This window comes from Bubalus bubalis, chromosome 5, assembly GCF_019923935.1.
Source record: "Bubalus bubalis isolate 160015118507 breed Murrah chromosome 5, NDDB_SH_1, whole genome shotgun sequence".
Lineage (NCBI taxonomy): Eukaryota > Metazoa > Chordata > Mammalia > Artiodactyla > Bovidae > Bubalus > Bubalus bubalis.
This window is the reverse complement of record NC_059161.1, coordinates 61,688,630-61,706,811: the sequence shown is the minus strand read 5'-3', so window position 1 is coordinate 61,706,811 and position 18,182 is coordinate 61,688,630. Positions and strand designations below refer to the sequence as shown.

General features: G+C 37.4%; 1 protein-coding gene across 1 annotated transcript in view; it reads right to left on the bottom strand.

The window, feature by feature from the left end:
* Positions 1–18,182, bottom strand: part of USH2A (usherin) — a 940,802-nt gene that overhangs the window by 662,846 nt on the left and 259,774 nt on the right. The window contains exons 18-20 of the mRNA XM_044943197.2: positions 12,917–13,075; positions 1,680–2,174; positions 404–673 (exon numbers count right to left, since the gene is read on the bottom strand). Coding sequence (XP_044799132.2) covers positions 404–673; positions 1,680–2,174; positions 12,917–13,075 — 924 coding nt within the window. The remainder of the gene's footprint in view (positions 1–403; positions 674–1,679; positions 2,175–12,916; positions 13,076–18,182) is intronic.

Below are 18,182 nucleotides of genomic sequence, written 5' to 3'. Positions count from 1 at the left end.
AAGAAAAACAAAAACAGATTTATGAAACTGGCAACAGTTATCTTTTTCATTGAATATAAATTGTACTGAATTTGGAGCAAGATGGGACATATGGCCAACCCACTTCAGGACTGGAAACCAATTGCTATTTCTGATGAATGTTCCCAAAAGACTATGACTATAGTTTGGTCAGTTTTCTCCCTTGAGATAATAGCTAAAACATTACATTGTCCCTAAAACTTACTGCAAGAACTTTATGACTTTGAATTATATATGCAACCAATCCATGTATTCAATATTTCCTTGGCTTATGCAAGTTTATTAACTGTTGCTTTTCCAATGTAGTTAGTACTGATGACTTTAATTTGAGGAAATATTTTCATTCAGGTGTTTTCAAAGTAGAGTTCAAAGCACTGATCTTCACCTGATTCTCCTGTTCTTCCTGTGGTCCAGGCAGAAGACACACTCCCAGCCATGTTCACAGCTAAGACTCTAAACTTGTACTTGGTGTATGGCTCCAAGCCAGTGATGACTGTGGTTGTTTCTGGAGGTTCTAGAGCATTTGCATTGGCTGATTCTGCAAGAGGGTGAGGACTGAGCCAGCCACTGCTCTGAAAAACTTGACTTTCTGCTGACCTTGTTTCTCCACTAGACTTCAGTCTTTTCATATACAGTTCATATCTTATAATTATGCCTGGAAAAGTGAAACAGTGAAAAAGATGACGTATTAGACAAATGGCCTATTTTATTGATGGTGTGAGGTTAGATTATTTGAAGAGTCTTTGCTTTCATTGTTCTGACTCAATTACCTGTCCATTTCCTTGGTAATATAGATGATAGGCACTTCTAAAGAAACAAAAACTTGTAGCTACATGAAAATATGAAATATTACTAAAAAGTATATTCATGGAAAATGAAAAAGAAATGGAAAATGCACAAACACAAAATAATTATAACTTAAGATAGGTAAATTCAGTATTTTTCAGGATGATTATAATTTCTACTAAGAATGGCTATTTGTTTTTGGAAATTTGATCAAAGTGTATATATTTTCAAATTTAGGGATTTAAATTTTATTATCTGCTTAATATAAGCCTTATTTACATAAATATTAGAATATTACAGTTTATTTATATCTACTTTAATCAAGTATCTTAAAAATTCCAAGAAAAAAGCTTTTGCCATAATATGTACATGTTATTAAATTATTAAAAATCTATGAATGTATGTTGGCCTGTATAACCAAAGGTTCAATTATATGAGCACAAAAATTAACTTAATGGAGTTGGTTAGCCTATATACATATTTTTTGTATTATTTCATATCTTTTTCTTGCTTAAAAGAAAATTTACTACTTATGGGTGCCCTAACTTGTGACACAGTCAAATATAATGCATTTCCTAAGTGAGTTTCAAATTAGAAACATCATTTGTGTTATGGCAGATGTCATTAAGAGCAAAGATAATATTAGCCTTTTAGGGGGCAATTTAAATGAGTGGAATTTGTTATTAGATTAAAGAATACACTTATTTTACTAACCAGGACAAATAGTATCTTATATCTTCAGAAACTGTTTCCCAATTACAACATCCCACAGTTATAAAAACAAAAACAGTTGCCAGAATCTTACTGAAAATTTCAAATACCCAGATTCACCTCCTTCCACCCAAAAATGGGAAATCTAGGCCTTGAACTCCTACCATTTGGTTCCATCGGTGGAGCCCATTCTACGTGAAGCTCTGTGGAACTGATCTTCCGCACCTTGGGTGGACCCAGCCTTCTGGGAGCTGCCTGGGCGGTGGTCACTATCAAAGGGGTGCTGTGTAAACAGCCCCCAATAGTACACGCCTGCACAGCAAAACGGTACTTGGTGAATGGAAGCAGATTCCAGATGGTAGTGGTGGTCTCAGGGCCTTCATAGGGAGAACAGGGCTGGACACCATGAAGAGGAGCACAGGACAAAATATACTTCTCAATAGGACCAGAACGATTTGAAGGTGAAGCCCAGGTAAGTGTCACAGAGTCTGAGCTAACAGGGCTGATATAACTTAAATTCAAACTTCCCACCGGGGCCCCTGCTTTCGTCCTGTAGGTGACAGGTGCGCTTCGTGTTGAACCATGCACACTGCTGGTCAAGATGTAATAGGCATACGAGGTATATGGCACCAGGGCAGTGTCTAAGAAGTACTGAATATCTGAAATTAAAAGAAGAAAAGAAAAAAAAGAAGATTTATATTCCACAAACAGGTAGGGAATCATTTCTAATTGTTTTTCTATTATGTAACATAACCATCAATACACAACCACAACAATCTACTCTTTTGAATAAGAATATGGTTCATAGTTTTTTAAATTGAGATAAAGCAAACACTGGTTATTTTTATTGTGTAGTATAATGTAAGAAAAGTGCCTTTTGTAATGATGCATTCTTAGAAGCTTAAACTCTTGTTTTGTTCTTTACATGACACAGTATCCTTTTTATAGCATCCTTACAGTTCTCTGAAACAGAAATAACTATAGTTCTTATTGGAGTAGGAAATGGCAACCCACTCTGGTATTCTTGCCTGGGAAAACCCATGAAGAGAGGAGCCAGTGGGCTATAGTCTATGGGGTCACAAAAAGCTGGACACGACTCAGCACGCATGCACGCAAGTTTCTTAATCAGTCTGTTCATTAGACACTGATGCACTAGATCGAAAGCTAGCAAACTACTGCCACAAGCCATGTCTGTCACCACCCAACATCTTGACTAGGACGTTTCCTGAATTTATAACCCATGGAAACTGAAATTGTAGATGGCTATTGTTGCTTTAATCTGCTATTTTGTAGAGACATTTTTTATTTTATCAGCAATGGAGAATTCACACATGAAAGATTTGAAGAGAGAAAGAGGTAGAAAAATGAGGTATTAATAAAAGAAAAAAAATTATGGGGAGTGAACAGGATCAGGCACTGGAACTTTCCATTCTCTAAGGGACAGACAGTGTACAGCAGGATTCTGAGGCATACAAATGTCTAATCCCTCCTGCTCATGTGTAGGGGAAGGGGAGGAAAGGTTCATCATGCAGAGGTCACCTATATTAGAGGGAGGATGTGGCACTATTTAAGTGCTAAAAGAAAAATAGTTCACTGTGTAAAGTGTCATTTTGCTTTGTTTCCTGAGTGATGAGGATGTTGGGTTGAGATCCAGCGAGTGTGTCATTTGACCTTCTATGACTGGGACAAGATGACCCTCCAGACTTGGGTGGATCAAAGGTTGGATGGAGAATGTGGGAAACCAATCCCAGGGAGCTCTCAGCAATAGCTGGAGACCACAGGATGAGACAGCAAGGTACTTACCAGGACCCAAGCAAAATAAGAATGGAGGCGTGCTCCCTAGCTTCATGCATCGGATGTCACCAGAGTTACATGAGCATCACCACTATATGAGCCAGCATTCTGATGCCTCTGCAAATGCAAAGGACCAGAGGGAAGCTATCCTTCCCCCCAGCACCGTCATGATGGTTGGGGAAAGGGAATATTTGAAGACTGAATAAGAATGACTTCTACAGACTGAACATTGTATATTCCCCAAGTTCAGATAGCAGGAACAGAATACCCAAGGTGATGCTTTAAGAAGAGGGGCCTTTGAAAAATGATGAGGTCATGAGGGTGGAGTCCACAAATGGAATTAGTTATGAAAGAAAACTCTGGAAAAATTCCTTGTTCCTTTCACCACATCAAGACAAAGGGAGGAGATGGCAGACTGCAAACCCAAAGAGAGCCCTCATTAGAACCCAACCATGCTGGCACTCTGACCTTGGACTTCCAGCCTCCATAACACTGGGAAATACATTTCTGTGGTTTAGAAGCCACTCTGCCTGTAGTGGAAAATTGTACTAAAGATTTACTGAGCATGGGCCCACCCATCAGAACAAGACCCAGTTTCCCCCTCAGTCAGTCTCTGCCAGCAGGAAGCTTCCATAAGCCTCTTATCTTTCTCCATCAGAAGGCAGACAGACTGAAAACCACAATAACAGAAACTAACCAGTCTGGTCACATGGACCACAGCCTTATCTAACTCAATGAAATGATGAGCTACACTGTGTAGGGCCACCTAAGACAGACGGGTCATGGTGGAGAGGTCTGACAAACCACGGACCACTGGAGAAGGGAATGGCAAACCACTTCAGTATTCTTGCCTTGAGAACCCCAGGAATGTATGAAAAGGGAAAAAGATAGGACACTGAGAGATGAATTCCCCAGGTCATTAGGTGCCCAGTATGCTACTAGAGATCAGTGGAGAAATAACTCCAGAAAGAATGAAGAGACGGAGCCAAAGCAAAAACAATACCCAGTTGTGGATATGACTGGTGATGGAAGCAAGGTATGTTGCTGTAAAAAGCAATATTGCATAGGAACCTGGAATGTTAGGTCCATGAATTAAAGCAAATTGGAAGTGGTCAAACTGGAGATGGCAAGAGTGAACATCAACATTCTAGGAATCAGCAAACTAAAATGTACTGGAATGGGTGAATTAACTCAGATGACCATTGTATCTACTACTGCAGGCAGGAATCCCTTAGAAGAAATGGAGTAGCCATCACAGTCAACAAAAGAGCCCGAAATGCAGTACTTGGATGCAATCTCAAAAATGACAGAATGATCTCTGTTCGTTTCCAAGGCAAACCATTCAATATCATGGTAATCCAAGTCTATGCCCCAACCAGTAATACTGAAGAAGCTGAAGTTGAATGATTCTATGAAGACCTACAAGACCTTCTAGAACTAACACCCAAAAAAGATGCCCTTTTCATTATAGAGGACTGGAATGCAAAAGTAGGAAGTCAAGAAATACCTGGAGAAACAGGCAAATTTGGCCTTGGAGTACAGAATGAAGCAGGGCAGAGGCTAACAAAGTTTTGCCAAGAGAATGCACTGGTCATGGCAAACACCCTCTTCCAACAACACAAGAAAAGACTTAACACATGGACATCACCAGATGGCCAACACCAAAATCAGATTGATTATTTTCTTTGCAGCCAAAGATGGAGAAGCTCTATACAGTCAGCAAAAACAAGACTGGGAGCTGACTGTGTCTCAGACCATGAACTTCTTCTTGCCAAATTCAGACTTAAATTGAAGAAAGTAGGGAAAACCACTAGACAATTCAGGTATGACCTAATCAAATCCCTTATGATTTTACAGTGGAAGTGACAAATAGATTCAAGGGATTAGATCTGATAGAGTGCCTGAAGAACTATGGACAGAGGTTCATGACATTGTACAGGAGGCTGTGATCCAGACCATCCCCAGAAAAAGAAATGCAAAAGGCAAAGTAGTTGTCTGAGGAGGCCTTACAAACAGTTATGAAATGAAGAGAAGTGAAAGGAAAAGGAGAAAAGGAAAGATATACCCATTTGAATGCAGAAGTCCAAAGAATGGGAAGGAGAGATAAGAAAGCCTTCCTCAGTGATCAATGCAAAGAAATAGAGGAAAATAATAGAATGGGAAAGACTAGAGATCTCTTCAGGAAAATTAGAGATACCAAGAGAACTTTTCATGCAAAGATGGGCACAATAAAGGACAGAAATGGTGTGGACCTAACAGAAGGAGAAGATATCAAGAAGAGGTGGTAAGAATACACAGAAGAACTGTACAAAAAAGATCTTCATGACCCAGATAATCACCATGGCTTGATCACTCACCTAGAGCCAGACATCCTGGAATGTGAATTCAAGTGGCCCTTAGAAAGCATCATTACAAACAAAGCTAGAGGAGGTGATGGAATTCCAGTTGAGCTATTTCAAATATAAAAGATGATGCTCTGAAAGTGCTTCACTCAATATGAAAGAACATTTGGAAAACTCAGAAGTGGCCACAGAATTGGAAAAGGTCAGTTTTCATTTCAATCCCTAAGAAAGGCAATGCCAAAGAATGCTCAAACTAACGCACAATTGCACACATCGCACACACTAGTAAAGTAATGCTCAAAATTCTCCAAGCCAGGTTTCAACAATATGTGAACCATGAACTTCCAGATGTTCAAGCTGGATTTAGAAAAGGCAGAGGACCCAGAGGTTAAATTGCCAACATCTGCTGGATCATCAAAGAAGCAAGAGAGTTCCAGAAAAATGTCTACTTCTGCTTTATTGACTATGCCAAAGCCTTTGACTGTGTGGATCACAACAAATTGTGGAAAATTCTTCAAGACATGGGAATACCAGACCACCTGACCTGCCTCCTGAGAAATCTGGATGCAGGTCAAGCAGCAATGGTTAGAACTGGCCATGGTACAACAGACTGGTTCCAAATAGGAAAAATAGTACATCAAGGCTGTATATTGTCACCCTGCTTATTTAACTTACATGCAGAGTATATCATGAGAAATGGTGGACTGGATGAAACACAAGCTGGACTCAAAATTGGCGAGAGAAATATCAATAACCCCAGATATGCAGATGACACCACACTTATGGCAGAAAGTGAAGCAGAACTACAGAGCCTCTTGATGAAAATGAAAGAGGTGAGTGGAAAAGTTGGCTTAAAGCTCAACATTCAGAACGCTAAGATCATGGCATTTGGTCCCATCATTTCATGGCCAATAGATGGAGAAACAATGGAAGTAGTGACACTTTATTTTGGGGGGGCCCCAAAATCTCTGCAGATGGTGACTACAGCCATGAAATTAAAAGACCCTTACTCCTTGGAAGAAAATTTATGACCAACCTAGTTAGCATGTTAAAAAGCAGAGACATTACTTTGTCCTTAAATGTCCATCTAGTCAAAACTATGTTTTTTCCAGTAGTCATATATGGAGGTGAGAGCTGGACTATAAAGAAAGCTGAGTGCCAAAGAATTGATGCTTTTGAATTGTGGTGTTGGAGAAGACTCTTGAGAGTCCCTTGGACTACAAGGAGATCCAGCCAGTCCGTCCTGAAGGAAATCAGTCCTGGATATTCATTGGAAGGACGGATGCTGAAGCTGAAACTCCAATTCTTTGGCCACCTGATGTAAAAAACTGACTCATTGGAAAATACCCTAATGTTGGGAAAGATTGAAGGCATGAGAAGGGGACAATAGAGGATGAGTTGGTTGGATGGCATCACAGACTCAATGGACATGAGTTTGAGTAAACTCCGGGAGTTGGTGATGGACAGGGAAGCCTCGCCTGCTGCAGTCCATGGGGTCACAAAGAGTTGGACACAACTTCGCAACTGAACTGAACTGCCTGTGGTATGTTGTTACAGCAGCCTGAATATACTAAGACAATGAACATCTGAGTGAAGGGTATTATTGATACTCTGTTCAATATGTCATTGCAAATTCTTCATGAAAACATATTATATATTAGACTAGAATTCAATCTGGTCACAGAACCCACAGAGTAACCTAAACAAGGAAAGTTGAATACAAAGTATGATTGATTACACAAGGGTGTTACCTATTGAGGAGACCAGAAATCTCTAATGAATGCAGAAGAGATGAGATGGAAAAGTCACTACTCCTAAGACTGAAGCAGATCACCCAGGGAAGGAACAGAACCCAGAGAGTTGAGACCTGGGATGAGACCAGACTTTGTTAGAGATAATGCAGCCATAGCCCATTTGATGGTGAAATTTGCTGAGGTTCCAGGAAGGCAGAACTTCTTTGGTACTTGGTCTCTAGCAATTGAGTTGCTCCACCACAGAACTTACTGGAAAAAAACTTACTGGCAGAGTCCCAAGGAAAGCTGCCCGTGATAAGGGGCTGTACTGGAGAATTCACTGGAAAGTCACCATCTACAGTGGTAGGCGAAGGTGCCACCTGAGCATCAGCAGAATTTACTGGGACTGCCATGTGCTATCTTCCTGAGTTTACCTTGTAGAACTCATTCTTCTGAGGCCAGCATGTAGGGAAGTTGCCCTTTGGGGTCCTCAGGGGAAACTTCCCAGGGGTGCTGCTGTGTATGGCTGAACATCACCTTCTGAGAGTAATGCACACCACAACCAGGAAAAGAAACCTCCAGCTTCCTCGGGGTGCCTTCCTACAGCCTCTACTGATAGAATTCAAGATCATCCCAGTGAGTAAAGGAGAAATGTTTATAGGTTCCAGTTCCACTACCACAAAGCAGGCAATAAAGAACAGCTTTGAAACCGAGAGGGAACAACTTAATAACTTGCTCAAGTATACAGTAAGAAATGTTTTATGAGACACAACTGGTAGCCAGATTCCTAGGAAACATTTCCTTGGGAAGCCTATAAAATGATGCATTTGCTATTTATAATAGGAAATGTTTAAAGTAGAATTTTTTCATGAGTTATATTATTCTAATATTACATTAATAGGATGTTATATAGTTATTTTAAGCAAACGTGATGAAGACCAAACAGTACCATGAGAAAAAAAATAGGACATATAATAGTGCATAGGCTTGTTATGAAAAATAAACTGGAGTACATATTTTCCCTCCCAGAAATTTTCCAAAATGAAATTAGTTTTTACATTGAAATGCTGGAATTGAGAGGCTTTAATTTTTGCTCTTTTAAATTTTCTTAACTGGATATACTACATTTATAATAAAAACTTACATACACTCAAGTCAAAATCAGGTGTTTAGACAAACTACTGCCCAAGATCATCAGCAATTTCTCTTTAGAGATGCACTGGGTCAGGATCTTGACCGATCCCCCCGTGAGTGGCACCACGCACTAGAGCTACACAGAACTCTGCAAGTTTCCTGAATTAACCCTATTTTTTCACCCACCTTCATGCCTTGTCATATACAATTTCTTCCATGAGAGTAATTCTTCCTCTACTGCAGTATCTGCATAATTCAGCTCATGTCACCTGCTTTTCAGAAATTTACAGTGGTTTTCAATCACTGTCTTTGCCCTTACAAGCATGGTTGCTTTTTACTCCTCCTCCACTTATAAGATACTTATATATTCTATAAGATACTTCAAGTATACTTATATAAGATACTTATATATTCTCCACTTATAAGATACTTAGAAATATTCTAAAAAGATTTAATACTCTTTTGAGTCAATTCTAGTTCAATATTTAATACACTACATTGTAATTTTGGTGTATTTATCTATGTCTCTTTTCAATAATGTGAACTATTCTTTCAAGCCTTGTATTTTTAGTGGTTGATACTATTGCTGGTATGCAGTAAGCAAAGAACAAAGTATAACTGAATGAACAAGTCTTCATATATATATATGAACTATTTTTTTCTAGGAAGTAGTATTAAAAAGTCTTATAATAAAAACCCCTGATTTTCATTTTCTATTCTGTTTTCAACCTTATCCCCTGCTTATATTTTCTGGGTTTGTTTGGTTGGTTGGTTGGTTGGTTGATTTCTCTCATGGGTAACTGAACTCTCTTTCCACTTACTACGCTGATCCCTTGATATAGTGTGGAATAATAAATGATAAAGACATTAAAGGTAGAAATCACTAAGATACAGAGTTGTCTAAAACTCTCCATCTAAACTACGTGAATGTCCCTAGTGATGTAAGCAGTGGTCACATGCAGAAACAATCTTCCTCTAGTTTCCCTGTGGAAACATTTCCCGAGAGTAACAATTAAGGACTATTCACCCCACTCATGGTATCCCTAAGGAAGAAAGATTTAATTGATTGTGAATTGGGGAGAGAAAAAAAGTAAAGCATACTCAATCAACTCATTGATTTTTTTTTTTTTCTTTTCTAATCTGTCTTCCTGTTGGTCAAAAGTTATACTCTCCAGTCTGGCTTCTCTTAGTAATGAAGAAGGTTTTATTTTTTATTTCCATCTTATAGATGGAATTCTTATGTCTAGTTTGCCTTTAGTTTGAAACTCAAGTAGGAAAAAATGATTTAATAACCGCCACCTAAAATTTCAGTACAATCAAAAGCATGCTATGTCCTATGAGAGCTGTTCTCTTCATCCCTGCATGCTAAGTTGCTTCAATCATGTCTGACTCTTTGCAACCCTATGGACTGTAGCCCACCAGGCTCCTCTATCCATGGGATTCTCCAGGCAAGAATACTGGAGTGGGTTGCCGTGCCCTCCTCCAGGGGATCTTCCCAACCAAGGAAACGAACCCATGTCTCTTATATGTCCTGCATTGGCAGGCAGGTTCTCTACCACTAGCACCACCTGGGAAGCCCTCCCTTCACCACTATGGCACATAAAATACCAGTGGGCAACCCTGACTGATGCTGCAGGGGAGATAAATAATATTAAAAGTGCTGATTATGTGCAACACCCAATGTACTAACTTTACCCTTACATCTTTCTCTCCTACTCTCGAAAACTAATGAGGATGCAAAAACCAGAAAATGTTACTTAGGGAAATCACTGACTATACCTTAACTTCCTTTAAAAATTTTATTTATAAACTTTAAAATGATTCCATCTTTATTAGCGGGTATTATTAAGAACAAATAATTTACAAGTTCTAAAGATGAAAATATCAGTGTGTTATGATCTTAGCGTGGCAACTACCACTCTGGAGAATCCCACAGTGCATCAGGCCAGCTAGGAAAAGTTTTATTCTAACAAGGAATTCTATAATAGTCTCAACCAAATGGTCAAACTTGCTTGGAAGACGACACTATTAATTTTCTTTGAAAAGTTCAGTGATTCTCCACCTATAATTCCAAATGCCTTTATTTAACCCAAAGATTTGTGTTCATCCGACTGAATATAAGTACTGTTTCCTCTCCATATTACACGTGCTATCCACACACTGGAAATGGAGTAATAAACATGAGGGTATTATTAGAATGATACAATGTTCTGACAACATTAACCAATTGTTCTTACTGTTCAAATGCCATCAGGCAGATAATTTTCACATCATTAATTATAGTCATTGTCAAGAAATGCCAGAAGCAGCATTTTTTAATGAAAGATAAGGATTTAAGAAATAATACCTTGTTTAATGGGATTATATAAATGTCTGATTAGTCAATAAGCACACATTACATAAAAAAAACCTGTTCTTTAGATTCTATATTAGTGCAATCATGTAAAAGAGCCAGAGTGTGGTGTTCACATGCAGTGGTCTATAAAATATTGATATATGGAAAACAGAGTGACCCTAATTCACAACTGTAGAATTAATCCAACCAGTGGTACTGTCATCTTCTAAATCACTTTCAATATTAGTATAACCCTCTCTTCTCCTATCACAAAAGCTTAAGTTTCAGGACACCTGGATCACGCTGATATTTGGAAGAAAACAACATCCTAGTAGCAGGTTTTTAGGATGCTTTGCCAACATGGCAGATGTAGACAGATGTTCATTTCCGTTTGCAATCTGCATCGTGGAGTTCAGAATTTCCATTAACTTCAAAGAAGACTTGAAGTACTGAAGCTACACTTAGAGATAACACAAAGTACTGGGTGTAGTAACGTAAGTCATACCGAACTGGGTGCAGAGTGTAACCTATGGCAACATATATAAAATAAAAATGTATGCTATGCAAAAGTTGTAATGCCAATCTGTATGTCAAAACAAGGTAGCTTACTAATCATTTTGAGGAAGATTATGGAACTTCAGTGTTTCTATACACTTTTCTAACTAATTATGCATGTTAAACAAGAATTTGGAAAGTTGGGTCTTATATAAAGAGAATGAAATAGAAACCTGAATTGGAATAAATGTTTCAGTATTACTTAAAACTAGTTTCCTAAAATAGCTTGTAGCTAAACATAATGGAAGCAAGCATCAGAGAAGACAGAGTTAGATGAATGTAAAAATTTCTAAGTCTTCATTCTTTTAGGGAAACAGTATCTAAAATATCTGAATATAATTTGTTAAAGATAATGGGTCCCTATAGTTTGATTTCCACAAGATCCTTTAACATTCATACAAGTTACAGGTGCAAAGCTAATCTTCATGGGTTTGTTCATATCCTTCCCCTCTCAATTTCATTTCAGAGTTGCTGGGTTCTACCTCTGTGAAAATGGCAATGTATGCATAAATTTAAGCTATTTGCTTTCATGTTAACACTCTCCTTTCCCTTTTAGAGAAGTTCACTTTTCAACCTGAGAATTGAAAATTTGATATGCTTATAACAGAAATATTTGATAAATTTTCTACAATCCTTATACACAGAGAAAACTACACATCAGTTTGTTGTATTTTATGTTTTTAATTAAATGTACATAATTGGTAGGTTATTTTTCATATCTTTTGGTTATCAACAGATCACAATATGTTACTCTGGAAAACATGCCTCTGCCTCTAGATTGAAGGGTATAATTGATGTTTGATTTTACTACTGAATTAACCTATTGGGTTGGCTAAACGGTTCATTTAGTTTTTTCTATAAGATCTTAACCCAATACCTTAAACAGTATGTCATGGACATTTTCTATTCACTGATAAGTAAACTAAGACAGCATTTTATAGGTAACCATATTCTACAATTTACTTAATAATGTACCAGATTCTATCATGCCATGTACCATAATTTATTGAAAGTTTTCTGAGTGTCTGACTTTTTCCAATATTTTGCTACTATAATAGTGGAGCTTTGGAAGTATTTTGTGATTTGCTGTCCACTTTTGATTTCATTTGAAATAAATTTTCTGAAGTACGTTTGCTGAGTCAAATGGTTTACAAAAGAGTAAGGATTCTTATATATTTTAACAAGTTGTCCCACGTAAAAAGTCATCCCAGCAAATTCACACAGATAGCCCAGCAGTTTATGTAAGTTCTAGCTTCTCCATATCTTCATCAATGCTGTAAAGGGTATTTTTTTTTTCATCTTTGAGGCTTTGATAAGCGTTCATGACTTATCAAATGATAAGCATCTCATTTTCACTAGCTTTCTTTGACTATTAGTGAGATCTGTGATTCTCTCTCTGCTTGAAACAACAGCTAAACAACAGCATTTCTCCTCAATGTCAAGGAACTTAACTAATGTATCAATTCTCAGAATATTTTATCTTTCCAATACCAAACCTGGAAACTCACTGTATGGGTATTGATCTTCAACTGTGTAGATTTCAGAATCGTCCCTGAATAAACTGTAAGTAAGCTGGTGGGCATTTGGAGAATCAGGTGGACTCCAGGAAAGATTGATAGCAGAAGAACTTTGAACTTGTCCTCTGGGTGGAGGTTGCTGGGATGGAGCTAAATTACAATGAAGAGAGCATGTATTAGCAAAGACAATCAATAATGACACAAGTAAACTGAAGTAAGATATCCAGCAAAGAGGTCTTTCTGATTCAAGATTACTTTATCAAGAAGACATGTGGTTTACCATGCCATTAATAAACAAAGGGCATACATCATGTGTTCTCTAAAACAAAGCTTTTTATCTATAAATATAAAACACATTTGTAGGTCAACACAGCTGACACAAATACGGTTGGGGACAAACCACAAAAGTTTACCTTAAGCACTTACTTTTATTGAAGTATCGTTGACGTATTCATTTCAGATGTATAACACAGTGATTTGATGCTTGTTTAGATTATGTACCATACAGAGTTATTACAGTGTTATTAACTATATCCCCTGTGTTGTACACTACATCCCCGTGACTTATTTTGCAATAAGAAGTTTGTACTTCTTAATCCCCTTCATCTACTTCACCAATTCCCTTACCCTTACCCCAACACTACTCCTTTGGCAACCACTGGTTTATTCTGTGTCTGTTAGTCTGTATCTGCTTTATTTGTTAATTTTTTAAGATTCCACATATAAATGGAAACATACAGTATTTGTCTTACTCTTCTTTCTTTGAATTTTTTTGAGAAATCATCCAAAGATGCATATTTATTTTCTACTTAATTAATTTAAAAGTTGACATAAATTATGTTGAAACTTGAAATTTAAGTCATATAATTTTTAGACTTTTAAGAGAAAGCTTTCCATTCCATTAAGCGCAATGCCTCATCTAGCTCCACAGAGCACAGTGTGAAAGAATAAAAGTTAGTGATACAAATAGCTATGGATGCTAAGGATGTTAGTCTAAACATTAGCAAGAAACAGTTTAAATGTACTACATGAACACACAAAGTACCTGTTAGAGGTGCCATGACTGCTTTTAACACCTGTTAAAAATGCTGGGATTGTAACATAGAAAATAGCTTATGGTTACCAAAGGGGAAAGCAGGGGGCAGTGGGGTGTTGAGGGATAAATTATGAGTTTGGGATTAAAAGATACAAACTACTATGTACAAAACAGATAACAAGGACCTATTGCTTAGCACAGGGAACTATATTCAGTATCTTGTAATAATCTATAATGGGAAAAATCTGAAAAATAATTAACACCCACACATATATATAACTGAATCATTTTGTTGTACACCTGAAACTAATACAACATTGTAACAATTATACTTCAATTTTAAAATACTGTGAATGTTAGAGATTATATGATTGCTTCCATTAGGAATGTAACAGCATTCATCTCATGATTTTAGTGCTATCTTTATAGTACATAAATATATTTTATGAACACTTTGTTTCTTATCACTGTGTATTTTTTCTTAGTCTCTCTATTTTGAAGAGTAAGTCTACATTTTTCTCCAGAATATATAAAGGTGAAGGAGAAAAACAATATCTAGTTATATTTCAAGGGCAATCAACCACCAGTTTATTTATCCCTTTCTGGTTTAAGATACATAACCCTTCATCCATTAGGGAAGCATAATCTAACAGATTTTCTCATTAAAGAAGATGACAAAGGCACAGGTTACTGTTAACTTATTTTTAAAATCATTACTTTTTCTGTTGAGAAAAACAAAATCATGAATCAAATAATTATTAATATTTTCATATGAAATATCTACAGTCACTAGGTGATAGTCAATGTTTCAGAAGACAAGAGTGCACTCACATGATTTAATAAAGATCTAAAGCTATTTTCAAAAGGGTGGGCAGAGGGTAAAGAAAGTAAAAGGCATGGAGCAGTACTCTGGGAAGTAATAGCAAAGCTCTTTTACTCTTTATGTCATGGGCCAAGACCAACCCCAGTTTCAGTGATTCACTAGAAACCCATTCACTCATTGTAAGTCTACCCTTGGGTAAGATTTACTACAGAGGAAGGATACAGAGTACAATCAACATAGGGTAAAGGCACACGGGGGAAGTCTGGGGGAAGCCAAGCACAAGCTTCCTATCACACAGGATGTGTTTAATTCCCCCAGCAAGACATGAACACACACATGAAACGTTGCCAACCCGGGAAGTTCATTAGAAACTCAGCGCCCAGAGTTCATACTGGAAACCATTCATGATAGGCAGCCTCTATCTCCCACATACCATAATTTCGGACTCTCAGAAGGAAAGCAGGTGTTAAGCAAAAACCATGTCATTTATGCAAAATTTAAGGGACAGTGAGCCACTCGACAGTTCTGAGGATGGTGGGAAATGCTAAAAAAATCCAAGTTCCCAGATGGCTACCAAATGCCAACTTTGTAAGCAAATCTTTCTGAAGATAAGCATTCAAGCCTGCTATGTCAGCTTTTCCTATACTTATACCTAGCTCAAAGGGGCACAGCTCTCAGGGACACAGAGGGATGTGAGAAGAGCATCATTTGACCACTCACTGAAGGGCAGCACCAGCTCAAGGCCACTCCTACACTGAGTCACAGGGCTAGGGATTAAATATTCTGACTTCCCTTTCTCCCAGTCCTCTTCCAGATGACTGGAAGTTCCTACATGTAGCTGAAGCCAACTGAAAGTCATGGAGCAAGGGAACCTGCTGACACGGACCATACCAAATCTTGAGGGACCGAGTACTGTTAGAAGTATAGAGTAGCAATGTTAAGTCATCCTACACACCAGGCAAAGACTCTCAAAGAGCTATTACTAATTCATTGGTACTCATACACTCCACTTTAAAGCCATGCTATAGATGAATAATAACATTTTAAGAAAGTATATCAAGACCACCAAATTTGAAATGTGTAAAATTCCATATCTTATACATAGGTTCCCTAAAGGCAATGTCTCCAGACCTATAGTAGATAATACTGATGTCATATTTTTAAGGAAAAATATTCAACCTAGATACATTCTTATTCTTCCTCTTTTATCTTATTGGGGGGGGGGGCGGGGTTCATTGTTATGTTGGGCTTCCCTGGTAGCTCAGCTGATAAAGAATCTGCCTACAGTGCAGGAGACCCCTGTTTGATTCCTGGGTTGGGAAGATCCCCTGGAGAAGAGAACATCTACTCACTCCAGTATTCTGGCCTGGAGAATTCCATGGACTGTAAAGAGTTGGACACAACTGAGCAACTTTCACTATCACCTTTCACATTGTTATGTTAAAATTCCAACTGTCTGTATGCAGATATAGATATAAGACAACCGTATTAACAATCTCACAATGACACACAAAAAGAGAATTATTTCCAAATAGCACCTTATATTTTTTAATTCAAAGACCTGCCATATTTTAATACAGTCACTTTGGTTGGTTTAATACTGACAGCACATCTGAACTTTCAGTGAATTTAATTTAGGGCTCTAAATCCAATTTTTCTTGGTGGAACTTCAAAAACTCATGAACTGTCTCATCTACAGTACTCTCGGAGAGACTGGTAATCCATGGCAACATAATATTTTTTACAGAATATTAGTGATTACATCTAAAACTGCATGCTCTCAGGAACACAAAAGATTGCAGAGTTTAGAGCAATAAAAACTGACCTTCAGACTACTTTATAAGATAGCAAAACACTGTCTTAGTGTTTTGTGGGATGACTGAAACAGAGATATTTCAGTCCCATGTAAAGGATGTAGAAAATGATTTGCATTGCATGAAAATCTCCTTGGCAATACACACAATCACACACATACATACACAACTAGGCTCTTTCAAATATTTAAATCTGATTACTTTATATGACAATCTCTAACAACAATCTTGTCTGACTTCACAGTATAAATGAATAGTGCTTGTTTGACATTTATATGAGAATTTTCAAAGACCTGAGGTTTAGATAGTTCGATACCACTCTAAGAATAATTGTTCGGAAATCCTGAGCATGAGATGACTTAAACCCACTTTTATGTGCTGAAAGTAGGATTCTAAGAAAATGGTCATACACTCATTAATCAAAATAGCAAAGAATGTTATTTGCATGTAGACTCTCTTTTAAGGAAGGAAAGTATATTGTGACTACATCTATCAGTTGGGGACTATATCCCAGCTTTGGGGCTTTGGTAACTGTATGATTATAGCCAAATTTCAGTCGGATGCTCTGCACCTTTCCTCATTTATAATAAGAACATAATAATGTCTACCTGTGAGGGCCAAAGCAACTATTATAACTATGTTCTAAAAATTAAAGAAAAATATGATAATTATTTCAATAAAAAGGGAATTTCAATAGAGAAATAGAATGCATAAAAACACCAAAACCCAGATGAACAACTGAACTATAACTGAAATGGAAAGTTCGCTAAAGCAGGCTCAATGGCAGATTTGAAATAAAAGAAGAAAAAAAATCAGAAGAAAAAGAAGAAAAAAAAACTTCCATGGTCCTCCAGTGGGTAAGACTCCATGCTTCCAATGCAGGGGGCCTGGGTTTGATTCTTGGTCAGGGAACTAAATCCCACATGCCACAACTGAGAGCTTGCATGTCAGAACCAATGATCCCATGTGCTGCAAAAGAGATTGAAGATCCTACATGCTGCAACTAATACCCAGCACGACAAATAAATATTAACACAAGAATCAGTAAACTTGATATAAAGCAACAAACAGAACTTAAAGATATACCAATATGACTTATCCAATCCAAATAACAAAGAAAAAAATGAACAAAAGTGAAAAGAGCCTCAGAGACCTGAGAGAAAATGTCAGATATGCCATGGGCCAACATATGTGCAATAGGAATGAACCACAAAAGAGAGAAAAGACACAGAAAGGAGAAAAAAGATTTGAAGAAATATTGACTCAGACTTCTCAAATTCCATGTAAAACACTTATCCCCAGTTCCAAAAAGCATAATGAATCCAAGCAGGACACACACAAAGTGATTAGACCTCAACACAGCACAATCAAACCTGAGAAAGACAAAAACGAAATCTTGAAAGCAGCAAGAGAAAAATGATTCATACACAACCAAAGGAAAATACAACTAAAGGCTTACAGAAACAATGGATGCCAGAATGTGGTAAAATGACATATTTAAAGTCCTAAAAAAAAAAAAAAAGTTGGTACCAAGAATTCTCTATCTAGAAAAAACTACTCATCAAAAATAAGATATTTTCCAGT